Source organism: Cetorhinus maximus, chromosome 8 (assembly GCF_964194155.1).
Source record: "Cetorhinus maximus chromosome 8, sCetMax3.hap1.1, whole genome shotgun sequence".
Lineage (NCBI taxonomy): Eukaryota > Metazoa > Chordata > Chondrichthyes > Lamniformes > Cetorhinidae > Cetorhinus > Cetorhinus maximus.
Genome location: NC_135886.1, coordinates 2,815,046 through 2,842,634, shown reverse-complemented (window position 1 = coordinate 2,842,634; position 27,589 = coordinate 2,815,046). Strand labels below are relative to the sequence as shown.

At 42.8% G+C, this 27,589-nt stretch overlaps 1 protein-coding gene across 3 annotated transcripts in view; it reads left to right on the top strand.

The window, feature by feature from the left end:
* Positions 1-27,589, top strand: part of LOC144683364 (prickle-like protein 1) — a 121,441-nt gene that overhangs the window by 84,331 nt on the left and 9,521 nt on the right. For all 3 annotated transcript variants that reach the window (XM_078546308.1, XM_078546309.1, XM_078546310.1), the window contains exons 2-5: positions 10,244-10,424; positions 14,344-14,457; positions 23,049-23,186; positions 26,453-26,656. In XM_078546308.1, the coding sequence (XP_078402434.1) occupies positions 10,275-10,424; positions 14,344-14,457; positions 23,049-23,186; positions 26,453-26,656 (606 nt within the window). In that variant the 5' untranslated portion in view covers positions 10,244-10,274. The remainder of the gene's footprint in view (positions 1-10,243; positions 10,425-14,343; positions 14,458-23,048; positions 23,187-26,452; positions 26,657-27,589) is intronic.

Sequence of the window (27,589 nt, the reverse complement as noted above, 5' to 3'; positions counted from 1 at the left end):
TTACACAATAAATGGGAATACACTAAGGGGGTAGATGAAGTGAGAGATCTTGGCGTACAAGTACACAGGTCCTGAAGACAGCAGTTCAAGTAGACAAGGTTGTAAAGAAGACATATGGAATGCTCTCCTTCATTGGCAGAGGTATAGAATATAAAAGTAAGGATATAATGTTGGAATTGTATAAAACACTGGTGAGGCCACAACTGGAGTATTATGTGCAGTTCTGGTCACCACATTACAGGAAGGATGTAATAGCTCTGGAGAGAGTGCAGAGGAGGTTTACAAGAAAGTTGCCAGGGTTAGAGAAATGTAGTTATGAGGAGATATTGGATAGGTTGGGGTTATTTTCCTTAGAACAAAGAAGGCTGAGAGGTGACTTGATTGAGGTGTACAAAATTATGAGGGGAATAGATAGGGTGGACAGGATAAAGTTGTTTCCCTTGGTGGAGAATTCTAGAACCAGGGGACATAGATTCAAGATAAGTGGCAGAAGGTGTAGGACGGACATGAGGAAGAACTTTTTTATGCAGAGGGTAATGGGTGTCTGGAATTCGCTGCCCAACTTGGTGGTAGAGGCAGAAACTCTAAACTCTTTTAAAAAGTACCTGGATCTGCACCTTAAGTGCTGTAAGCTGCAGGGCTATGGGCCGGGTGCAGGAAGGTGGGATTAGAAAGGGCACCTGGGTGACCTTGATTTGGCATGGACAAGATGGGCCGAATGGCCTCCTTCTGTGCTGTAACTTTTCTATGGTTCTATGGTTCCACCTGAACATTCAGGTGGGGATTTAGTTTAACGTCACATCCAAAAAGACACATCTCAGCACTGCAGCCTAAATTATGTGATCTGATCCTGCAATGAGCAGGAGGCACAACGGTTACCACTGAGCCTAGAGGACACTTAAAGCATTCTCATTGGACCATTAATGCCATAATGCTTTACCTTTTGAGAATAAGGATATTGTTTCAATCTTGTATTCTCAGTGAATATCCTTACCTGACTCTTGTTGGAATGATATCGGATATTTGGGAGAATACACACCTGAATTTCTGATATGCCCTCCCAGTGGCTGGGGCTCCGCGCAAGAAGCATGAAAAGTCACAAAATTACCCCTAATTAACATGCTCCAGGTTTGCATCGTGGTAATGTTACTGGATTTGTCTGGAGACATGAGCTCAAATCCCAGCCATGGCAGCTGGAGACATTTAAATTCAAGTAATAAACCGAGATTAATAGTGAATCTGAAACTATTGGATTGTCATTAGAAACCCAACTGACTAATGCCTTTTAGGGGAGGAAACCTGCTGTCCTAACCTATACTGGCCTATATGTGACTCCAGGCCCACACCAATGTGGTTGGACCTCAACTGGATGACACTCAGTTGTAGGTGGCTCACCACCACCACCTTCTCAGGGCAGTAACTTCTGGCCTTGCCAGTGTTGCCCACACCACAAGAAAAAAATGGTTTCTCCTCACTACGTGTTCATTCTATTTTATTACTACAAATATAAATAATACAGGTGACAGATTCGTCTGGTTCACTCTTTAATAAATACTTTAACAAAAAGGTTATAGTGAAACAGCACAAGGCATTTGTGCTCCAATCGGCCCTGTCACAGAGAGGCAGGTCTGGGCTTCACGCTTGGGATTTGCAAAGTGGTTAAGATGTTACTCTCAAGTTTAGCTTATTGTGGAAGTGACAAAGAGACACTGAGTACCCATCCCCTTCGGGACAGCCATCCCTATTCTGAATGAGATGAGTTAGTCTACATCAATCATCGCAGGAAATGGTGGCAAAGTTGTCTAGGCGAGAAAAAAAACAATTGAGAAATACTACAGGAAAATCTAAACTTTCTATCAATTTCCAGGGCTTGAATACATAAATCTGGACCCACACTCTAGTACTGAGGGAGTTCTGTATTGTTGGAGCTGCCATCTTTTGGATGAGATGAGATGAGAGGTGGTGTCTGCCCTCTCAGATGAACATAAAAGATCCCATGGCACTATTTCAAATTTTTCTTCCATGGGATGTGGGCATCGCTGGACAAGGCCAGCATTTGTTGCCCGCCCTTAATTGCCCTTGAAATGAGTGGCTTGCCCATTTCGGAGAGCAGTTAAGAGTTAGCTACATTGGAGTCACATGTCAGGCCAGTCCAGATGGCAGATTTCTTCCCTTGAAAGGCATTAGTGAACCAGATGTGTTTTTATAACAATCAATGATAGTTGTCATGGTCACCAATACTGAGACTAGCTTTACATTCCAGATTTATTAATTGAATTTAAATTCCACCAGCTACCATTGTGGGATTTGAACCCATGTCCCCAGAGCATTAGCCTGGACCTCTGGATTACTAGCCCAGTAACATTACCACTACACCACCTTCTCCCCAGTACCCTGGGGAATATTTGTCCCTCAATCGACATCACAATGATCACAGCAATGTGGCTGACTTTTAACTACCCTCTAGCAAGCCATTCAGTTCAAGGGCAATTAGGGATGGGCAACAGATGCTGACCTTGCTGGCGATGCCCACATCCCACGGACGAATAAAGAAAAAAAAAACAAAAATAGATGACCTCTGGTCAATATCACATTGTGGGAGCTTGCTGTGCACAAATTGGTTGCTACATTCCCTACACAACAACAGTGACTATATTTCAAAAGTACTTTGTTGGCTGTAAAGTGCTTTGAGGCTGTGGGTGTGAAAGGTGCTATATAAATATAAGTCTTTCTTTTCTTTTTCCTCTTTACCTGTCTTTTGAGATCTCAACACCTGAAAGGAGGTATTGTGGAACTCTTTAGAAAATCTTAATGCCAATAAACCTGAAAGATTAATGACTTTTTTTTGAGAGGGTTGGGGCAAGGTTGGGCTCCTACTGACTCAGTTGGTGTTGTGTTTCTAGCTTCTTTATGCAAAATCAGGCCACCAAAACTAACAGCAACACAGCTTGCTGGTCACATCCTGGTTCCATGGTGATACCTGCACACCATTTGCATATTCTCTTAAAGTGACATCGTAACAGTAGGCATATTCAGCACATGGCATGATACTGGGCTATACAGATCAGCAAGGCCTCTGCTTTGATCCCTGGTCTGAGTTGGGTTAACGGATCTAAGCCAAGAAACTACAATGGGCTTCTGTGTCCATGGTCAGGGCGGGGAAAATAATCCAATTGCTTCTGATTGCTATCCAATCATTCCTGGAGGAAAGTGAATGTGTGTGTGCGCAAATCTGCAGATTCCTTCTGACTGAAGACACTAATGGCTTGAAGATCGTATTTGAAGAGCAGCAATTTAACCAAGGTACCTGGGGAGGGTAGTATTGGTACCAGTGGAATTGTACCCTAGCAAGAGCCACCACTGACAGGAGAGGAAGGGAAAAATAAAAGGGCATTACACGTAAAGCAAGCCTATGGCAGTATTATTCTGAAATCAATGTATCTTCTATGTGACATCTTTTGATTATCTGCTCCTATCACTGCTTATCTCCACAATCACCACACCCTCAACTTCCCTCTTCCCCACCCCCCCGCGCCCCCCCCCCACCTTAAACCAGTTTATATTTCTCCCTTCTCCTAACTATGCTTCAGTTCTGCCGAAGGGCCATGAAGCTCGAAACGTTAACTGATTTCTTCTCCGCCGATGCTGCCAGACCTGCTGAGTTTTTCCAGGTAATTCTGTTTTTGTTTTGGATTTCCAGCATCCGCAGTAGCTTTTAGCTTTTTGTTTGTATCTTCTATGGGCTAGTTTCAAATACAACTGAAGGACCATTCAAAATGGGCAACATGCAGGACTCTCTAAATGATTTACTGTGCAAGTACATCAGTAGTACGGTACAGCAATGTGTCATACAGACGAGGAAGTTATCCAGGTTCTTCAGTTGATGCTGAGTTAGCTGGTGTCAGATGCTAAAATTGGTCTTAATCCCAGGTGATGACAGAACCAGGTTCAAGATGACCATTTCCAAACTACCCCCGCCACCCCAACCGGTTGAACAGCCTGCCATCTCTCACTGCACTTAGGGAAGGAGTGGAGAATGCTGGGGCTGGACATTTAAAATCATTGTCCCTTTCTCTAATGCTATTAATTTGCTCTGATCCTGTCCTGAATGCTTGTTGTTGCTGTGATGTGCACAAAGACATTCCACAACAAGAGAACAATCAAAATATAAGGTGCTTTGTTATATTTTTGAGAAGTTACATACAATATAACAAAGTTCACAGAACATGGATGGCAAATGGACTGTGAGCTGATTAAAAAAACAAGTTTTACAATGACACAGTAGGTGAGTCCTAAAGTGGAACTGAGGCCCACACACATGTCATAGGGTCAAGTCTGTGCTGAATCCACATGCAAATGGATTTCCAAAGAGGACAATGTCAGACATGGCTGAGTTGCCTCGTCTCACACCCATGGTTGAATGATCTGTCAGCATCACCATCCAGGCTGATGCATGAAGAACACAAGGTACCAGAGTGCTGATGTGGAACCACAGGGCGATTTTCTGCTTTGGTGCCTCCAATGTGGAACGTCTCCTGTCGAGAGTGTGTCTGGTAAGGTTACACACTCTCAAACTGATAATCTATCCGTTAGATGCATATCCAAGTCTTAGTGCCTTCGGAAGAGGAAGGAGGGAATGAAGTTGAAGGGAAAAATGCCCTTTTTGTTTGACAATAATTATGAACTACATTAACATTCTGTTTGTTTAGTTCTAACTATATTGTTTGGATACTGTCATTCAAACAGTGAGCTCTGAAATGATTAGGTGGGAGCAAGGCTGTTATGCATTTGAACAATTAAGTTACTATCAAGGGTTTAACACCAGTAGAGAGAGTTATTCACATAAAGAAATTTCAACATCGACTGTGTATGTTAGTTGAACTTCCTGCTCTTTCAGACTCAGTAACTTCTCAGGTCATTGCCATGCACTTTTCAGATAAAAACTAATAAGCAAATTGATCAATGATACCAGTGGATATTAGATTAATGTATTGTCATGAAAATGCCTCTTCATTTTTGAAAAATTATTTTTTTTAAACTTTCAAATGACTGGAAATTCCATACTTTAAAAAATGAGGCAGTAAACTGCTTTAAAATGCAAGGCCACCTTCCAAGGTGAAGGTGAGAAAAGCAAACAAGAACGCCCTCCGAAAGGAAGTGTGAAGAGAGAGATATTTCAAAGGAAACTTACCAACATCAAAACCCAACACTCTAACTAAGGAAGAGATTAAAAATGCAAAGTGCTGAATTTTAATCAACAGTAAAGACAATGGGAACTGCTAACCATCCAGATACACTCAAACCACCCTATGGAAGAATAAATAACCCCATCTATTGTTGGTTTCTACTATTCTGAGATGTGTCAAAGGTTTCTGAGATAAAAGGTCAAAATGTGATTCCTTGTTCTACAACAATGACTGCAAGACATGTTAATTCAATTCCTTTTTGGGAGTATATAGACAGGAGGTTTTTAAGGACTGGTTTTGCCAAGCCTGACACAGAGAGAAGTCATCAAAGTCATCTGGAAAAACTGCTGAAGGGGGCAGTAAGGAATCTCTCTCTTTTTCTTTCTTTCTCTCTCTCTCTCTCTTTCTGTGCCTCTTTCTCTCCCTCCCTCCCTCCCCCTCTCTCTTAAGTTAAGAAAAGCCCTAACGCTACAGTACAAAAACCGAACCCAAGAGATAGTGACTGTCCATCGGAAAGAACCTCGGGAGAAGCCCATCAATTTCTGGAAGACAGATCATGGAATTAACAGAATGGAAATTGACTCCAGCGAAGTATAGTTATCTAGACTTCAATTTAACTCCAGGATTTTAAAGGAAACCAGCTAACTTCAAATGGCCACAACATTCAACAATCTACACCCCAAGGACAAACAAAGGACTTAATGGTGTATTCTTTTAACTTTTATTTGGACCCTAGCTTTTCTTACTTCTGAAATCTATGTGTGTGTGTCATTGCGTCTTTTATTATTTTTCCTCTAGTTTATTAGCTTATAAACTTGCTCTTTCTTTGACCCAGTAAAACCTGGTTTGATTGGCTTCTTATTAAGGATTGGAAAAGGCATGGACGGGGGAAAGAAATTTTAAAAACCTTTGTTGCGGCCAACCAAGGAGGCTGGATAAAGGGGAGCCAATTCATCAATCCTCACCCTGTTGTAACAATATTGCAGCAGTTTGATTTTTTTAAAACTGGTCCCTGATGGAGAGTCGCTGTAAGTTAAAACTCATGGGGTTAATTATTTTCCATTTTCTTGTTTCTATTCTGTACTCTGTCAAAACCCTGATTATGCACATCAGTGTGTGTAGACTGAGTACCCCAGCAGCTGTCAGTACTAGCTGACCTCAATGGAATGATAGATTCTGTTGAAACTTTCATTTTTTTTTGTCCGCTATCTGGAGTGTCATGTCAACACTTTGTAATCAGAAACTATACGTTTACATAACTCTCTGAAAGTAACAGACCTTCTGTACTTAATCTCAAAACTGATCAGAGTATTATACCAGACTTTATAGCACCTTGTGTATTGGTGCTCTTCATATTTCTGTTTCAGAGATTCAAGTTCTCATGGACCACCTCCTGACATATTTGAGGTTAAAATCTAAAACCTAGTTACCAGATTTAACAGGCTACATGCCAGGAGCTGCCTCCAAGTTACCAGGGTCTTAGAATATGAAGGAAGACCAATATCTGAATGGATCTGCTTTTGGAATTATGCTGGGAGATCGAAAGGTCAATGCCAGAGGTTCACTCCATGACCGGGTACAGACAGGGCCTCATTCTAATCAACACACAGCTGCCTTCTGTGGTCACAATATGTTAAAACAGAAGCAAATAGCTGGATGCAATTGGCATCAGGCCAAAGATCTAATTTGTTCCACTTCCCACTGCCCTTCATAGATCTATAATGATAACAGCTCTGTTCCTGGACTGGGGTTGCAGCTGCTGGTGATGGGGGAATGGGAAGTGCATAAAAGAAAAGGGTACTGAGAAATTTAAATGCACGTATTATTGCACCTCTTTACATGGCAACCGATAGGAGCAGTGCAACATGAAAAGGCTGAGCTGTTCTTTCATAAATTAACATGATGGTAAAAGATTTCCTCCACCATTGTTATGAATAATACGCACAGGCAGCAGGAAGATGTATTATAAAATGCCGATTTCATTCCTGCGTGGACATATCCATTTAATTAAAGCACCTAATAGTAATGTGTAGATGCAGTGTTCAATGTAGTTAGTACTTAGCCATAGAGATCAAAAAGGTCAGAGACAGGATCCCCAGATGTCCCTGTAAAGCTGCTACAAATGGAGAAGATTTTTTTTAAAAATAGCTACAGATCCTATTTTTTGTTTCTATTCAGTTGTGGTTCTGTTGGTATCATGCTTACCTCTGAGTCACAAGATTCGGGGTTCAAGACCTATTCGAGGATTTGAGCACATAAATCCTGGTTGACACTCTAGTGCAATACTGAGGCAGTGCTGCACTGTTGAAAGTGCTGTCTTTTAGGTGTTAAACTGAGGCCCCTATCTGCCTACTTGGGTGGCTGTAAAAGATCCCATTGCACTATTTCAAAGAAGAGCAGGGGAGATATCCCCCAGTGTTCTGGCCAATATTTATCCCTCAATCAACATCACAAAGACAGATTATCTGCTCATTATCACATTGCTGATTGTGTGTGCTGGGCTGTGTGCACATCAGCTGCCATGTTCCCTGAGCTACAACGGTGACTACGCTTTAAAGTACTTCATTGGCTGTAAAGCACTTTGAGAAGCCCGGTGGTCATGAAAAGAGCTATAGAAATGCAAGTTATTTTTTTACTTGAGCTTTGTCACTATTAAATCTGTGTTGAGTGCAAGTGCATGTGCGAGTGTTGGTGGAGGGCTAGATCAGGCCTCATCGTAAATAGCCTGCTGACACACACTCTCAAAGAATGCACACAAATGAGGCACTGGAGCATTGCTGGAGAAAATTGGAGTGGGGGGATGGATCTTTTAAGCAACAATGTCCAACGACACCAAAGGTATCATTCAGTCTGTGTATTCATTTTTGTTGCAGATTCCCCCCATCCCAGATGCAAATATTCTATAATGAAATATCAAATGTTCCTCTCTTTGCTAATTTTAGCAATAAAGTAGCAATGAGTATAAACTATCAACACGCGTTATGCCCACATCTATCAGAGCTTTCTAAATTGCTGCCATTATACTGTTCAAGTCTCATTGAACCAAAGTCAATAAAGGTGATGTCAGGCCATGACTTAATCCTGTGTCCAGTTTCCCAGGCGTACTCCTTGCCTAATTAGTGCGTGCGTTTCATGGGACCTGCATGATTTCACTGTGATTGACGGGCAGCCTATAACTTGTTGAATTATACGACCATCCAGTATCCATTTGCTTTTAAATATATAGATTGACATGTCTGATGAAGAGATTTTTAAAGAAAGAATCATTTGTGGTAAAGTACGGTTTGATATGCTTCACCATTGCAACCCACAGACTGCTTCCTTGACCTGGCCCTATTATTATCCTGTATTTTAAGTGCAAGTTTCCTGTCAGACAGCTGAAAGCTTTATTGCAATAGTCCTGAAATGTGTGTTAAGGTGCATGTTTAAGCATACTTCTGGACAATGATTTTAACTGCAGTGATCGTTCAATAATTTTGAACACATCTCCCCCTCTTAATCACTTCTGCAGACTCCTCATGCAGTCATCGTTCCTGACATCTGTGCTTCTGTGAATAACTATCAGGATTGTTGTGAATTTTTACAGCCTAATTTGACACTCATGGATAGCTTTTCTCTCTAAACCAAGAGAAAAACAAATCCAGTAATAGTAATAGTGTTTGGAGAAGACAACATTAATTATTTGCTTGTCTGACCACCTCGGACAAATACTGGCAATTTCCTCTTCAAAGTGTCAGGGAGGAATATAAGCAGCAGCATCCACAAAATTACAGCATAAATACAGACAAAGAACATTTGGCACACCTCAATTCTTCTACCTAGCAAAAGTCCACTCCAAGCACTAATTGTCTTGGATGAAGAACTTCTTGACAGAAGCTCTAAATTTGCCTTTCACCAGCTTGAACCTGTGCCCCTGACAGTAATCTGACAGCGTGTGACCTGCATGGGTTATTTTTTTTCCCTTCTTCTCCTCTGATGGTCTGGATTTCCTCAGTAAGGGTATCATTCTCTGGATACCTTGTCGAAAATGATGGACGGGGTCATCAACAGTGCTATCAAGCAGCACTTGCTTAGCAATAACCTGCTCACTGATGCTCAGTTTGGGTTCCGCCAGAGTCACTCAGCTCCTGGCCTCATTATAGCTTTGGTTCAAACATGGACAAAAGAGCTAAACTCCAGAGGTGAGGTGAGAGTGACTGCCCTTGACATCAAGGCAACATTTGGCCGAATATGGCATCAAGGAGCCCTATCAAAACAGGAGTCAATGGGAATCTGGGGGTAAACTCTAGGCTGGCTGGAGTCATACCTAGCACAAAGGAAGATGGTTGTGGTTGTTGGAGGTCGGTCACCTCAGCTCCAGGACATCACTGCAGGAGTTCCTCAGGGTAGTGTCCTAGGCCCAATCACCTTCAGCTGCTTCATCAATGACCTTCCTCACTTCTGACCTTATGATGGAACGATGTTGGCTGATGATTGCACAATGTTCAGCATCATTCTCAACTCCTCAGATACTGAAGCAGTCCATGACCAAATGCAGCAAGACCTGGACTATCCAGGCTTGGGCTGACAAGTGGCAAGTAACATTTGTGCCACACAAATTCCAGGCAATGACCAACTTCAACAAGAGAAAATCTAACCATTGCCCTCTGACATTCAATGGCATTACCATCGCTGAATTCCCCCACTATGAACATCCTGGGGGTTACCATTGACCAGAAACTGAACTGGGCTAGCCATATAAATAATGTGGCTACAAGAGCAGGTCAGAGGCTGGGAATCCTGCAGCAAGTAACTCACCTCCTGACTCCCCAAATCCTGTCCAGCACAAGTCAGGGGTGTGATTGACTACTCTCCACTTGTCTGAATGAGTGCAGCTCCAACAACCCTCAAGGAGCTTGACACCATCCAGGACAAAGCAGCCTGTTTGATTGGCACCACATCCACAAACATTCACTCCCTTCACCACTGACAAACTGTCATATTTTGAACTGTAGCTGGATGCTGTATATTGTAGTGTATAATATGTACATCTAATTTATTCTTTCATCTCCATTCAGGTTGATAACCTATTGAATAAACACCCTGAAGATGTCTGTGCTAGACACCAGGACTTCAGAGAATAAGAAGGTTGCCAGCAAGATGACATTTGACTTCCAACAAAATGCACCATCAGACAATGACTCTGGCTGTGCTCTGGAAGAGTACGCATGGATTCCCCCAGGACTCAAGCCTGAGCAGGTTGGTAGTGTTTATATACCAGTTACCCAGGGAAATAAGTACAACCTATTCCTGTTAATTCTATTCCCGTTAATTCAAAGTCAACTTTTGCTCAAGAAAATTCAAATTATCTAATAGTTTTTAATGAAGTAATTTTGATGGAACAGCTCAAGGTGGTGCTTTTTGTCTGATTTCAGCAGGTAATTCATATTAAACAACATTTGAATTAAGGGGAGTAGGCGACAGATACAGGAAGCAACCACAAATTAGTGTAGCCTGCAGTCACGGCTAATCACTAGAGATGTAATTTGTTTGCTTTTATTGTACTTTAAAAATGTTTCCTTATTAATTTTTATCTTTAAGGTTTGATTGCACAGGGAAACCTATGTAGTGATTACTTGATCACTTGTGATAAGTTGATCTGCTAGGCAAATGTTACCGATAAGTGGCAAGTAATATTCACACTACACAAATAAAAGCAAATGATGGTCACCAACAAGAGAGAGTCCAACGGCCTCCCCTTGTCATTCAATGGCATTACCATCACCAAATCCTTCACTATCAACATCCAGGGGATTGCTATTGACCGAAAACTTAACTGGACCTCCCACATAAATGCTGTTGCTACAGAAGCAGATCAGAGGCTGGGTATTCTGAGGCAAGTGACTCGCCTCTTAACACTGCAAAGCCTGTCCCCCATCTACAAGGCACAAGTTAGGGGTGAGATGGAATATTCTCCACTTGCCTGGATGAGAACAGCCCTAACAAGTAGTTCAATGCCATCTAGGGCAAAGTCTATTCATAACTTTAAACATCTACTCCCTTCACTGTCAGCACAGTGGGTGCAGTGTGTACTATCTATAAACTGGACCACAGTAACATAACAGTTTCTTTGATAATCACTCCCAAATCCATAACCTTCACCACCTGGAAGGTGAAGGGCAGCAGATGCATCAGAGCAGCATATCCTCCATGTTTATCTCTGAGTCACACAATACCTCGGCTGGACATATGTCACCATTCCTTGCAGCACTGTGAGAGGACCTAGATCACACAGACTGCAATGGCACAAGAAGACTGCTTATTACCACCTTCTTGAGGGCAAATAAGGATGGGCAATAAATGCTTGTCTTGCCTGAGCCAACAACTTCCCAACCTTAACCCTGAACCAACACTCACTGCCAAACCCTATCCTAGACCCAATACACTGCCAAATCCTGTCCCAGACCCAATACACTACCAAATCCTGTCCCAGACCCAATACACTACCAAACCCTATCCCAGACCCAATACACTGCCAACCCAATCCCAGACCCAATACACTGCCAAATCCTGTCTCAGACCCAATACACTAGCAAACCCTATCCCAGACCCAATACACTGCCAAATCCTGTCCCAGACCCAATACACTGCCAAATCCTGTCCCAGACCCAATACACTACCAAATACTGTCCCAGACCCAATACACTACCAAATCCTGTCCCAGACCCAATACACTGCCAAATCCTGTCCCAGACCCAATACACTGCCAAATCCTGTCCCAGACCCAATACACTACCAAATCCTGTCCCAGACCCAATACACTACCAAATCCTGTCCCAGACCCAATACACTACCAAATCCTGTCCCAGACTAAATACACTGCCAAATCCTGTCCCAGACCCAATACACTGCCAAATCCTGTCCCAGACCCAATACACTGCCAAACCCTATCCCAGACCCAATACACTACCAAACCCTATCCCAGACCCAATACACTACCAAACCCTATCCCAGACCCAATACACTGCCAAACCCTATCCCAGACCCAATACACTGCCAAATCCTGTCCCAGACCCAATACACTACCAAACCCTATTCCAGACCCAATACACTGCCAAACCCTATCCCAGACCCAATACACTACCAAACCCTATCCCAGACCCAATACACTGCCAAACCCTATCCCAGACCCAATACACTGCCAAACCCTATCCCAGACCCAATACACTGCCAAATCCTGTCCCGGACCCAATACACTACCAAACCTTATCCTGGACCCAATACACTACCAAACCCTATCCCAGACCCAATACACTGCCAAACCCTATCCCAGACTCAATACACTGCCAAATCCTGTCCCAGACTCAATACACTACCAAACCCTATCCCAGACCCAATACACTGCCAAACCCTATCCCAGACCCAATACAATACCAAACCCTATCCCAGACCCAATACACTGCCAAATCCTGTCCCGGACCCAATACACTACCAAATCCTATCCCAGACCCAATACACTACCAAACCCTATCCCAGACCCAATACACTACCAAATCCTATCCCAGACCCAATACACTGCCAAATCCTGTCCCAGACCCAATACACTGCCAAATCCTATCCTAGACCCAATACACTACCAAATCCAACCTAGACCCAATGCACTACCAAACCTGTCCCAGACCCAATACACTACCAAATCCTATCCCAGACCCAATACACTGCCAAACCCTATCCCAGACCCAATACACTGCCAAATCCTGTCCCGGACCCAATATACTACCAAATCCTATCCCTGGCTCATCTTGCTACATCAAGTCCAGGCCCAGCTCCCATTGATCTTCCCAAATAAAGATGGTCTTAGATATCCGATGTCAGAGCTGCTTGCCCTTTGAAATTTCTAAATTAGTATGTTATTAAAAGCTTCAGTTCATTACCGCCGGCCCAAAACCCTGGTACTCTCTACCTAACAGCTTCAGCACATGGACTGAAAAAGACCCACAATCACCTTCTCATGGAAACTATGGATGGACAATAAATGTCAGCCTTGCCAGAGACACCAATGCCCTGGAATAATTAGAACACTTTGATTAGTTTGTAGAAAGGAGCATTTAGAGTCAAATCACTGCACTACTCTGAACTTTACTGAGGATACTCATAGCTCTGTCTAATAGACTGAAACAGTTACATCATATAAGTACTTTGATATATTCCTCAACTGGTTGCTGCTGAAAGTAAACCTGAATAATACTGCAGTTTGGTTTATTCCAATCCAGCTAAAGGATTAGTTGCATGGATTTGCGTCTTGTGCACACCATAATAAGTTGCACCATGGCACATGAGGTGTGACCACAGTGTCCAATAGTATATTTATAGAGAAGACCATAAGACGTAAGAGCAGAAGAAGGCCATTCGGCCCATCGAGTCTGCTCCGCCATTCAATGAGATCATAGCTGATCTGATAACCCTTAACTCCACTTTCCTGCCTTTTCCCCACAACCCTTGATTCCCTTACTGATTAACAATCTGTCTATCTCAGCCTTGAATATATTTAACGACCCAGCTTCTACAGCCCTCTGCAGTAAAGAATTCCAGAGATTCACTACCCTCTGAGGGAAGAAATTCCTCCTCATCTCTGTTTTAAATGGGTGACCCCTTACTCTGAAATTATGCCCTCTGGTCCAACACTCTCCCACAAGAGGAAACAACCTCTCGGCATCTACCCCGTTAAGCCCCCTAAGAATCTTATATCTTTCAATAAGGTCACCTTTCATTTTTCTAAACTCCAATGAGTACAGGCCCAACCTACTCGACCTCTCCTCATAAGAAAATCCCTCCGTCCCCGGGATCAACCTAGTGAACCTGCTCTGAATTGCCTCCAAATGCCAGGGTACCTTTCCTTAGATAAGGGGACCAAAACTATTCACAGTATCAACCCCCAGAAGCCTCATTTAATTTTAAATATTGCTCTGCCTAAAGCGACTGCCTCGAAGGGCATGTTCCATCAAGAATCTGATTCAGAACCTGGGCGTCAGAGGGAAGTCCAGAATATTGTTTGCTTGTTTGGGGTTTTCTCCTGTTCTTCTCACCTCCTCCCATCAATGGACGCCTGTTCCCATGCCCTCTTCTTAAATGTCTTTTTCTATCTTAAAGAATCGTGGTGATGGCTTTAAATCCACAGGTGCACCAATATTTCCGCTGTCTACCTGAAGAAAACACCCCCTATGTCAACAGCATCGGAGAGAAGTTCCGTATTAAACAGCTCCTGTATCAGCTTCCACCCCACGATAATGACGTAAGTACCTATGTAATTCTAAGTGAGCACGAGTTAGTCATAAACTATTTAAGAATTTATCCTCGAAGGATTAAACGCAAATGCAAAAAGAACTTCCAAGTGATTATTATTTGAAAGATGCGGATGGGGTTACAAAGAATTCTAACAGGTTTACTTGTTCTCACTTCAAGGTCCATGTCTGATTCAGATCGCAGCATTTATGAATACAATTCCTTTTTGCCGTTCCTCATTCATAAATATCTGGTAAAGCCTGAGAATACATCCAAGTTCGGAAATCACTGGGATAGATCTTGATTTTGTACATCAGTGTACAATACACGATAGAAAGTCAGTAGCCTGTTTTTATTACCATTGCTGTCACCCATTTTACACTATTGCACGATCAAGGTCTACCCCCACTGTGTCCAGAATCAGAAGAATGTGTCTGTCACTGTCAGGCATTTGTCTGCCAATGCAGACAATGACATGTACCTTTAAGAAGCTGCAGTGACATCACTGTGACATCACTGTGCATAAGGCTGGAGAATAAAAGGTACAGCCTCCATGTTAGATGTTCACTATTGCCTGTGACCTCCACTGCAGATGTTCACTATTGCCTGTGACTCTGTATCAGTAAGACTTCATGTATACCTCATGAGTCCGGCATATAGTCAAGTAACCGGCCTATGTAACTGTTACAACCCAGGCTAGCTGTGCAGTGCTGTATATAGTTGTTGCTAGTAATAAAATTCATGTAATTGTTCAACCAGAACCCTTGTCAGTCTCAATACCTTGCTTAGCATAGAAGCAGATCCCTTAAGGTCTACATTGAGACCTTTAAGATATATGGTGAACAGTGTAACACTAATATGCTACTTTTAGCTCAGTGACATCTGTCTTGCTTCTGAGCCAGAGGCCATGGGTTCACACCTCACACCAGTGACTTGAGACACAGTCTAGGCTGATACTACTACTGTGCAGTACTAAGGGAGTGCTATACTGTTGGAGTTGCCACCTTTTGGATGAAGCATTAAACCAAAGGCCCTCTCAGATGAACATAGATTCCTTAGCACAATCGATGGAGATCAGGGATTTCTTCCCAGCATCCTGACGTATATTTATCCCTCAACCAACATCAAAACATACCATCTGGACATTTATTTCATTGCTGTTTATGGGATCTTTCTGGGTGGAAATGGGTTACCTTGTTTCCTGCACTAAAAAAGTGACTCCGCTTGGCAGTAAAGCACTTTGGGACATCCTGACGACATGAAAGGCGTTCTATAAATGCAAGTTATTTCTTACCTTACAATCTTCCCATTAATCTGTCCCGCTTTCTTAAATGATTCTACAGCTGTTGTCTCCAGCCAACCGTTTCATGCCCTGATCAATCTTCGTATGAAGAAATTCCAAAACACCAGACCTAAATTTAACTTCTACTCGTTTAAATCTGTGCCCCTTTTGTCTTACTGTCACTGTTTAACTTGAAGGAGTGCTCCGGCTCAATCTTCTCTATAACACTCGCTCTTTTACATTACTCTGTAAGACCCCCTTCTCCCTCATCTTGGTTTAAAACTGCTGCAAAGTTTAAATTAAACCAATAATATAATAAACATGTCAAAAATGTTTAATAAGCCTTTCCTCCACACATGAGGCTAGATTAAATGAACTTGGTATGACTTTGAAATGGAACAGTAAATTCTGAAAATATATAGCAAGACCTCCAACCTTAAAAAAGGGCACAGCTTTGGCTAGAAAGCATTCATCAAACCCCAGACATTGTCAGAGCCGACCTGCATTTCCACCTTTGACAGATTTTTTTTTTTGTTTTACTTACTGTTACTCAGAAATTTGTGCTTTCTAAGTTGTGCAGTTGGTCTCACGTGTGCAGTAAGAAGAATGAGAAGTGTTTTGGATTCAAAATTCCACATGACAAAATGCAGAGAACACCCATCTTTCTCCATAATTAACAAAACCCAAAAAGGCCTTTGAAACCAGCCATTCCTGAAATTACCAATTTCTTCGTCTATCTGTCCTACTCTAAGAGAAATGTCAGCACTGTTCCCCACACTCGCTAATGTCTACAACATTTAAAGAGACTGGAACTAAAACTACCCAGGAATGGAATAACCTCTATTACTTCCCCAAACCAAATCAATTTTCTATTTTTTAAATCAAAAACGTAAGTGAGCACAATGACAAAGAACTTGTCCATTTGCAATCCTCTGTTGACACAAGGTGGTGGGTGGGGGCTACCCAGTAGTCATAGAGTGATAACCATTACAGCACAGAAGGTGGCCATTTGACCCATCCAGTCCATGCTGGCTCTCTGTAGAGCAATCCAGTCAGTCCCGTTCTGCTGCAGCCCTGCAAGTCCATTTCGCTCATGTGCCCATCCAATTTCCTTTTGAAATCATTGATCATCAATCAATATTTACTAGCTGCAGCTTCAATTAAGTAATCTGAATCAATTTTTAATAGTCGCTGCCCACTCCTTGCCCAGTGTTAAAGAGCATTGCAGAGGGACATTGGTGTGCATGTCCACAGATCCATGAAGGTAGCAGGATAGTCAAATAAGGTGGTCAGAGAGGCAAATGTGATACTTTCCTTTATTAGTTGAGGCATAGAATATAAGAGTAGGGAGGTTATACTAGATCTGTATAAAACACTAGTTAAGCCACAGCTGGAGTATAATGTGTACAGTTCTGGCAATGGCACAACAGGAAGAATGTAATCTCACTAGAGAGGTTACAGAGTAGATTTATGAGGATGTTGTCAGGAGTGAAGAATTCTAGCTATGCGTAAAGATTGGATTGGCTGGGGTTGTTTTCTTTAGGACACAGGAGGCTGAGGGGAGATTTAATTGAGGAGTATAAAATTCTGAGGGGCCTCGGTAGAGTGGACAGGAAGGACGCGTTTCCCTCAGCAGAGAAGGCATTGGCATAAAGTAATTGGCAGAGAAGGGGGCAGCTGAGGAGAAATTTTTCACCAGAAGGTGGTGGGGACCTAGAACAAAAACAAAAATTGCTGGAAAAACTCAGCAGGTCTGTGGAGAGCAAGACGGAGTTAATTTTTCAAGTCCGGATGACTCTTGCTCAGAACTGGGGACCTGGAGCTCACGGCCTGAAAGGATGGTAGAGGTAGAAACCCTCATCGCATTTTTTTTAAAAATACTTGCGTATGCACTTCCGTAACCTCCAAGGTTACAGACAAAGAGTTGGAAAGTGGGATTCGGCTGACCCGCTCATTTTCAGTGGCGCAGTGATGATGAGCTAAATGTTCTCTCTCTGTGCTGTAAATTTCTGTGGACCATAAGACCCCAGCTTTGATTCTCAGTTTGTACTGAGTTAATTGATCCCAGGGCAGCAGTTGGGACATCGCCTTGAGGTGGGGAATTAAAGACGGGTGCCTGATCCAGTCACCCCCTCCTAGAACAGCGGGTGTGTGCAAACGTGCAATACCACACCCCCCCCCCCCCCCCCGCAGTTGAAGTGCTTTCCATGGGGCATGGAAACTCGATATCTAGGCTAATAGAGAAAGAGTGACCACTTGTGAAAGATAAAGGAAGGTCCCAGGCACCCACAGGCACTCAACAAGGGGGAAGAAAATCATGGACAGAAATAGCGAATTGTTCTTGTTAGGCTGTGAACTGGGTATTGATATTTCATTTCACTAAGGGTTAATTTCTGTTTCCATGAGAAACAATGGCAAACTTTAAACATCAAGTGGAACATTCAAACTATTACAACAGTTTATTTGTTAACTGCAAAGTGGGTAATAAAGAGTATTTGATTTCATGAACAAAGCTCCTGGTAAGATTACCATGAGGAAACTAAATGAAAGCTTATATGGCTGGGCACTAAAACATAACAGACGCTTATTATTAAAACAACTTCTCACATACTTAAATTGGGGTTTGTATAATGTAGTAGCAGTAAAACCCTGTTTAAATGCACAAAGGGCAATTATCAATACATTTAAGTAAGGTTTCCACTCATGGACTTTCTGTCATGATCTATGCAGACCTTACAGAGAGAAAACTCCCAGAAGCCATTTACTGGAAAGAAGGATGACTCAACAAAATTAAAATAATATTTTCTTAATTGTTAAAAGGAACTGGGCAACTGAACAACTGCTCAGTACACTTCCCTTTTCGAGCTGGGGCCCATTTTTTAATCCAGTACATACTGAGACAATAAAAGTCTCTTTGATAGCATGAAAGACCCTCAGTGAAATTTGTCTGGGGTAATTTCAACCAAGTTCATAGTGGGTACAGGATGCCTATAAATTCAACATTACTTGGGAGAAGCCACAGGTAAGCTTGTATGTTATGCATGGGCTGTACTAACTCTGGAAGACCTCATGACTTACAATAGCTTTTTAAAATAATCAGAATAAGAACATTGAGACTAAGACCTCAACAGTGCATTTATTCTATTCCCTCTCCTCTTTGTGTTCTATCGACTCCATCCCTCTCCCTGGCAACAGTCTGAGGTTAAGCTAGTTTGTTTGTAACTTTGGTGTCACATTTAATCCCATGATGAACTTCCAACCTCATATTCATGAGGTCACTAGGGCTGCCTATTTCCACCTCCATAACATCGCCTGACCTTGCTCCTGTCTCAGCTCATCAGCTGCTGAAACCTTCATTCATGTCTTTACCTCTGGAGTTGACGATTCCAAAACACTGCTGGCCGTTTTTTTTAATTCCTTCATGGGATGTGGGTTGATGTACCTTGTTAAAGGCTCTATATAAATGCAAGTTGGTGTTATTGATTTTTCTCCTCCCTAACCATTGGATGCACAGGACAACTACAGGACCCCACTGACTGATATCAGCTAATTCAGTACAGGCTATCGTTAATTCTCAGACTTCACTCTACCTCATAATTTTTTATTTCAAATAAATATACAATCTATTGCATCCTCAAGATGTCTTAAAGCATGGTATCGCCAATAGACTAATTTTGAAGTGCAGTCACTATTATTCTCTACACAGCAAGTTCCCACAGAGAGTAAATGAGTTGAATTACCCATTGTTATGTTGTTCATGATGTTAGTTGAAAAGAAGTAGTTTTGGCTATGACACTGACCGAGCTATCTGCTCGTGTTCAAATAGTACCGTGGGATCTTTCTTATCCATATTACCCGTTAGAACGAGCAGAAAACTCTTGTTTAAATGCCTTAGCCAAAAGATGCCACCTCCTACAATGCATCAATATCCAGCCTTGACCAGTGGTCAGTAACCTTAATAACAAGAAGATCCAGTCTTTAAAAAAACACCGGAGTCACAATGCGATTACTCAAATGTCAGTAATAATGAGAAACAAGACAGAGACATACGTATGGATTTCTATGCAATACCTTTATACTGATGCTCATAAACATACATGTATTAATATCAATAAAATTTGATTATCAACAACATTAGAATGATTTTTACAAAAAAGTTGTTAATTGAATGATACTTTCTCCCAGGCACAATGCTAATAAAAGTATTAAAAAACTGAAATAAGCCATTTAATTACCATCAACATCTGTGAGTAACCCCCATGGTTGGCTATTCATGGGCAATACTTAAGATATTAACGCGATGACGTATAATGTCATTTTGTTTGGCAAAACAGCGCAGCGGTAACTCATTACGGCTTTTGCTCCAAACAGATTTCCAGTAGAATTTCGTATTTTTGCGAATAAACATTTTGCAAGTTCCAGCCATTATCTGTTAAAACATCCATCACCAAGGAGATTTTTAGATATCTGATTTTCTTTCTAAATTAGAAACACATTCAGACAACTACTCTCTAAAAATTGATCATGAGAAAAACTGGGCTCGATTGATCAAGATCGTGAGCCACACATGAGCCCTTAATGAGCCATGTGCAGCTTCGGAGCTGAGGGTTGCTGCCCCCTGCTCTAGACAATGAACTCAATTCCTGCGAGAGAATTTAAACCAACAACCTTCTCGCTCAGGGGCGAGTAGGCTCTCAACTGAGGCAAACTGGGTAAGCACAGTCACATCAGGAGAGACGCCAAACACCAGATTTTCAAGCAATGTATTGTAGTAAAAGGTAGCTAGCAAATAATCACATTCTCTCAAGGTGATGGGAATACAAAGGAGAGGAAGTGGTGCTTCAGTTTTACAAAGCCTTGGTCAGATCCCAGCTGGAGCATTGTGTTCGGTCCTGAGCACTGTGCCTCAGGAAGACATATTGACCTTAAGTGAGCACAGCACAGATTCAACAGAATGATACGAGGAGCTAAAGGATGAAATGAGAAGGACAGGTTGTATAAACAGGTTGCATTCTCTTGAGTTTAGATGTTTGAGGGGTGATCTATTCAAGGTGTTTAAAATGATAAAAGGATTTGATTGAGAAGATACAGAGAAACTACTTCATGGTTTTGGGGAATTCAACAAGGACTCACTGGCCCAGATTTTCGCTCCCGGGTCGGGTGCGCAGAGGTGGGAGATTACCCGGCTCTGCAAACCCGACCTTTAAAATGGGCCTTACTCAGTTGAGATTTTCATTCTGGGGTGGGGGGGTGGGGGGGGGGAGGAGAGGGGGTTGGGGGGGGGAGGGGGGGGGGGCTTGATTTGAAGTCAGGCCCGCCTCCCCTGGATTAAAAGCAGAGGCTTATGGGTGCAGAGGCAGGCTCGGCAGAAGGCCTGTCTCTGTATTCTGGCACTTTGAGTTATGTAAAAGAAAGATTAAAGCATAGAACTTCCCTTCAGCCCTCATCCCCCCGACTTCACCATGCCAACCTATGCCACCTCATGCCCCCACCCATCCCTCCAGGGTCACTTATACCCCCTATGGCAACCCATGCCTCTTTACCCACCCTCATGGCTCCTCATACTCCCTAGGCCCCCACATCCCCGTGGTTCTTTATAGCTCCTATGCCAACTTATTGCCAACTCATGCCAACCCATGCCCCCCACCCACCTCCCATGTCAACTCACCTAGCATCCTTTGAGAGTTCTTTGACAGATTGACAGCTTCTTCATAGCTTTGATAGTTCCTGAGTTTATGCACTTTTTACATACAGTCATATTTACTTCTAACAACCCCAAAGGATGCCTAACCTCTCCCAAAGGGTGCCTTACCTCTCCCAAAGGTGTCCCAGGACCATCTCCAAAGGGAATCCTTACTTCTCCAAAGGAGTACCCTGGCTATGCCAACGAATCCACCAAGTTCAGACCTCCTCTTACCTGCTCTAATCTGCACGCTTTGGGTTTCACATCCCTGACCTACCAAAATCCCACTTCAGTCGAGGCAGCTGATGATTTAAACGGCCAGCCACCTCTGCACACCACGTGTACGCGACCCCCAGCCCGATTCCAGGCCCACCCCCGCGAAAATAGGAAATGCCATGTTTGGAGGCAGGTCTTGGAATTTCCGGCCATTTCCAGGATTTTTGCCACAATGGAGAGCTCCTCCGTTGTAGCAAAAATCTGGGCCACAGTCTTAAAATTAGAGCTAGTCCATTCAGGAATGAAATCAAGAAGGACTTTATCACACACTGATTAATAGAAATGTGGAACTCTCCTAAAAGGCACTGGACGCTGGATCAATTTACATTTCAAGGTTGAAATTGATAGGTTTGTATTCGGCAAAGGTATCAAGTGATATACATGTGGGTAAATGAATTCAAAGCACAGATCAGAGTACAGAGCCCTCCCCTTTAAGACAGAGATGAGGAGAATTTTTTTCTTCCAGAGGTTGTTAGTCTGTAGAATTCTCTTACCCAGAAAGTAATGAAGGCTCGGTCATTAAATTTATTCGAAGCAGAGTTAGACAGATTTTTGATAGGCGAGGGAGTCGAGGGTTATGGGAGGGCAGATAGGAAAGTGGAGTTGAGACCACAACCAGATCAGCCATGATTTTATTGAATGGTATTGCAGGCTTGAAGGGCCAAATGGCCCACTCCTGCTTCTAAGTCTTATGCTCCTAGTTCAGCCATGATCCTTCTAACTGAATGGCAGAAGGTGCTCATGGGACAGAATGGCCTATTCCAGTTTACATAGATAAAAACAAAAAACTACTGCGGATGCTGGAAATCCAAAACAAAAACAGAATTACCTGGAAAAACTCAGCAGGTCTGGCAGCATCGGCGGAGAAGAAAAGAGTTGACGTTTCGAGTCCTCATGATCAGTTCTGCTGAAGGGTCATGAGGAATCGAAACGTCAACTCTTTTCTTCTCCGCCGATGCTGCCAGACCTGCTGAGTTTTTCCAGGTAATTCTGTTTTTATTCCAGTTTACATGTTCATTTTAAGTCGACCATTGCAATCAACATTAACATCCTCTTATTTCTGTCTCAAACTAGCACTTAAAGTCTATAACTTTGTTGGCATATATTATGGACAGTTAATGCCCAGGATTTAAATACAAATAGCACAATTACATGACTTTATGAACATCACCAGAATTCCTCCAATAGGTTCACTTTACTATCATTTGGCCATTGTTTTCTCTCTATAAATTGTGCAGTTCAAAAGTACTGCACTACCTATGCTTCATTTTGAACCCTTCCTGACCTTGCTGTAGTTTCGACTGCACCCTGTGATTCACAGAATAAAGCCATGATGTTGATTTCTGTTCTTCTTCTGAAGGAGAAGTACTGCCAATCACTGAGTGAAGAGGAGAAGAGGGAGCTACGTGTGTTCAGTGGGCAGAGGAAGAGGGAAGCATTGGGACGTGGAATTGTTCAAGTGTTTCCTTTAACTGCTACTGGAGCACTTTGTGAAAAGGTAAGCCAAAAGTTAAAAAAAAAAGGGATCGAGTAAGTGGGCTTGAACCCAGAAATATTAATCAGATTTTTTTTTAAATCCTTTCATGGGATGTGAGCATCTCTGGCAAGCCCAGCATTTATTGCCCTTGAGCAGGTGGTGGTGAGCCGCCTTGTTGAACCACTGCAGTCCATCTATATAGATACACCCACAGCGCTGCTGGGGATGGAGTTCCAGGATCTTGACCCAGCGACAGTGAAGGAACAGTGATATAGTTTGAAGTCAGGGTGGTGTTTGACTTGGAGGGCAACTTGCAGGTGGTGGTATTCTCATGGGTCTGCTGCCCTTGCCCTCCTTGGTGGTGGAGGTCACGGTGTGGAAGGTGCTGTCAAAGGAGCCTTGGCGAGTTGCTGCAGTGCATCTTGTAGATGGTACACGCTGCTGCCTCTGTGCATCAGTGGTGGAGGAAGTGGATGTTTATAAGGTGGTGGATGGGGTGCCGATCAAGTGGCCTGCTTTGTCCTGAATGAAGAGTCATACGGACTTGAAACGTTAACTGTATTCCTCTCCACAGATGCTGTCAGACCTGCTGAGTTTTTCCAGCTATTTTTGTTTTTGTCCTGGATGCTGTTGGGCTTCTTGAGTGTTGTGGGAGCTGCACTCATCCAGGCAAATGGAGAGTATGCCATCACATTCCTAATTGGCGCCTCGTAGATGATGAACAGGTTTTGGTGGATCAGGAGGTGAATTAGTCACTGCAGAATTCCCAGCCTCTGACCTGCTGTTGTAGCATGGCTGGTCCAGTTCCATTTCAGGTCAATGATAGCCCCTAGGATGTTGAATATAGGACAGAAGAGGGTTTATTTACAAATGGCACAGAGTAGGCCTTAACCTACTTCCTTAGCTCCCTTAACCCACACCATCAATGGACCAGCTGAATTTCAATTGTAGGTAATCCTTACATTTAGACCTAATAGGCAACATTAGACCATCTGCTATGACCTCCCTTCATCCACTTATACGTTAAGCAGCCCAGACATCCCTCCGCATAGTAATATATGCTCTAATTCCTGTCCCCAATTTAATTTGTCTGTTCCCTAAGCTTCAGAGTGTTGTCTTTGTTGATGACTTTGATCCCTAATTGCCAAATGCGCTACTCCCACTGCTTTAATTCAGATGTACAGAAATGTGTTCAAATGTGCAGAACTTAAGGGAAATCATATAAAAGGAGCAGTTATAACAAGCCAGAGGCTGCTGTTTTTACCAGGGGATGAGAGAATGGGGAAAATAAAACTATCTTAAAATCCAACAGATTTAGTTTCAAACCACCACCCCCCACCCCTCCCCAATTTTATGACTTCTGTGAATTTCTCCAGTTGCAAGAAATATAATTGCATATTTCTGAACCTACTAAATTATCCACTAATCAGATGGTTCTGACCACCTTTGGCTTGGCAACCTTTCGGACCCTGTGGTGTTTGGATGGGCCGTTCATATAGAAGGGAGGGGACTATTCGAGGGATGTCTCTGAGCATACCCAGAAGCATTCGTCAAAGCGACTCAGAATGGATACAGATTGGTGCCCTTTTACAATATGTACATGATGATGTGATGCGTTGTTTAATTTTTTTTATTCATTGGCGGGATGTGGGTGTCTCTGGAAAGTCTAGCATTTATTACCCATCCCTCATTTCCCTTAACCGAGGAGCTTCTAGACCATTTCAGAGGCAATCTAAGAGTCAGTCACATCGCTGTGGGTCTGGAGTCACATGTAGGTCAGACCAGGTAAGGATGGCAGATTTCCTTCCCTAGAGGACATTAGTGAACCAGATGGGTTTATAAGATCAGATAAAGAGCGTAGAATATATTTGATGTGCATATACCTTTGACTTTGTGTAAGAATCATATTGCTATAACTGCAAACATAACACAAAAAACAAGGGGGTGATTTGCTAAGATAGAATATAGAAAAGACCAAAAAACATATCAGAACTTTTAACAGCACTGATAAAAATGAGACCTACACAAGGTCTTAATGTCATAATTTACATCTGCATCATCATTTAGAATCATAGAATCTTACAGCATAGAAGGAAGCCATTCAGCCCATCATAACTATGCTAACTCTCTGAAAGAGTTTTCCAATTACTCACACTTCCCTCCACTTTTCCCGTAGTGCTGCTAATTTTTCCCCTTCAGAGTTTTATACTTACCTATATACATTATTTTTCTTTTATTCATTCAAGGAATATAGGCTTCGCTGGCTGGGCCAGCATTTATTGCCCATCCCTAATTGCCCTTAAGAAGGTGGTGGTGAGCTGCCTTCTTGAACCGCTGCAGTCCATGTGGTGTAGGTACACCCACAGTGCTGTTAGGGAGGGAATTCCAGGATTTTGACCCAGCGATAGTGAAGGAACAGCGATATATTTCCAAGTCAGGATGCTGAGTGGTTTGGAGGGGAACTTCCAGGTGGTGGTGTTCCCATGTATCTGCTGCCCTTGTCCTTCTAGATGGTAGAGGTTGTGGGTTTGGAAGGTGCTGTCGAAGGAGCCTGACTGCTCGGGTTGACAGATGGTGCACTGAAGAGTGGGTGCAGCTATTGTTACAGAGTGTCTCCTCCAGGGACTAGGACTGCTGCTACAAGAGAAATACAACCATGAGACAGCCATACACGGCTTGACACTAGAGTTCATTTCAAGGAAATGGAGTTTGAAACAAAGGGTCATTTTGACTCTGAAATTGACTGCATATATATGGAATAAACAAAAACAACAGCCAGTGAAAGGTTATATTTTGTTTGTTAGGTTCACATTGTCTACCTGAGGCCTAGAAAAGGTTGGTGGAAAAACTGATCAAAGTGAATCACCTCCCCATCTCTTGTAACTTGCATTTACATAGCGCCTTTAATGTAGTGAAACATTCCAAGGCACTTCACAGGAGCATTATCAAACAGAGTGTGTCACTGAGCCAGGAGACATTAGGGCAGGTAACCAAAAGCTTGGTCAAAGAAGTAGGTTTTTAAGGAGCCTCTTAAAGGAGGAGAGAGAGGTAGAGAGTAGAGGTTTAGGGAGAGAATTTCAGAGCCTAGGCAGCTGAAGGCTGGAGCAACTAAAATCAGGTTGCGGGCAAGAGGCCAGAATTGGATGGGGTGTAGGGTTGGAGAAGACCACAAAGATCGGGAAGGGCGAGACCATGGTCAGATAAGAAAACACGGATGAGAATTTTAATGTTGTGAAAAGAAGCCTTGTGTAAGATGTATATCCGAATACCTGTTCATGCATTTTCAGTGTGGTGGGAAGATAAACGGAGGGGATGTTGCAGTCTTTGCTCAGAGAGCTGGGAACCGCACATGTTGGCACCCTTACTGCTTTGGATGCATCACCTGTCAGGAACTACTGGTGGACCTCATTTACTTTTACCAGGAAGGGAAGATATACTGTGGTCGGCACCACGCTGACCTCTTTAAACCACGCTGTGCGTCATGTGACCAGGTGAGTGTCTTTCCTTATCCCCTTCTACTCCAATTGCTATTCCGAGCAAGTCTTATTGTTAAAGGGGATTGGGCTAAACCTGCCTCTGGCCAGTTGCTGTTTGTCTCCAACACTGGAGAGCAGTTTGTTTACACACACTGCCGAATTAGCTAATGAGAATTAAGCATTGGTCATCGCCAACAAGTATTGCCTGCACCAACCAAGCTCTCAAATCTTCTGTCCCATTGAGAATGGCAGCACTCGACAGTCTTATTCCTCCTCACATCAAAACTTTAGGATTAGCGTTCTGGCATAAATTGTGTTATTTTTCCACCACAAGTTCCCTTTTCCCTTCTCTCAGTCGTTGACTTTTTCCACAAGAGTTATCCAAGAGTTCCACAGCTTTATTGGTTCTAGGAGTTAGGGTTAAACATGGTGCACCAGATCTGGTTTCAACAGTGTAAAGAAGGGAATGTGTGTATTGGAAGTTCAGCAGGAACAAGCGAGGAATGCTGAGAGGAGCAATGGCCATACATCAAGAAAGCCAGGGTTGTGACAGAGAGGATGGAGAATTCAGAGGAGGAAAAAGATACTTCTCAGATGAGATGCAGTTTCTCGAGAGTGGAGGAAAAGAATAAAATTTCTCAGACATAGAAGCCGTCGAGCCTTGCATGGAACTTGTCCTTAGAGGAAGTTAAAAATTGTTGAGAAGAAAGGTTTAGCAAATAAACTCGTTGCAACTGGTTTTAGAGTAAGAGGACATGGTGAGGCCAAGAATATGAGTAGATGAACGACTATGAGTAATGACAAAGGGGTGAGAGCTGTTGGCTTGGCTTGATTCGTAAGAGTCGTAAGGAAATTGTGTCCTTGAATAATTAAGTAAAAAAGAGAATTTCACTGGGCCATCAAAGGAGATCAGGATTTAGCGATTCAGCCGATGCATTGAGGGTTGAC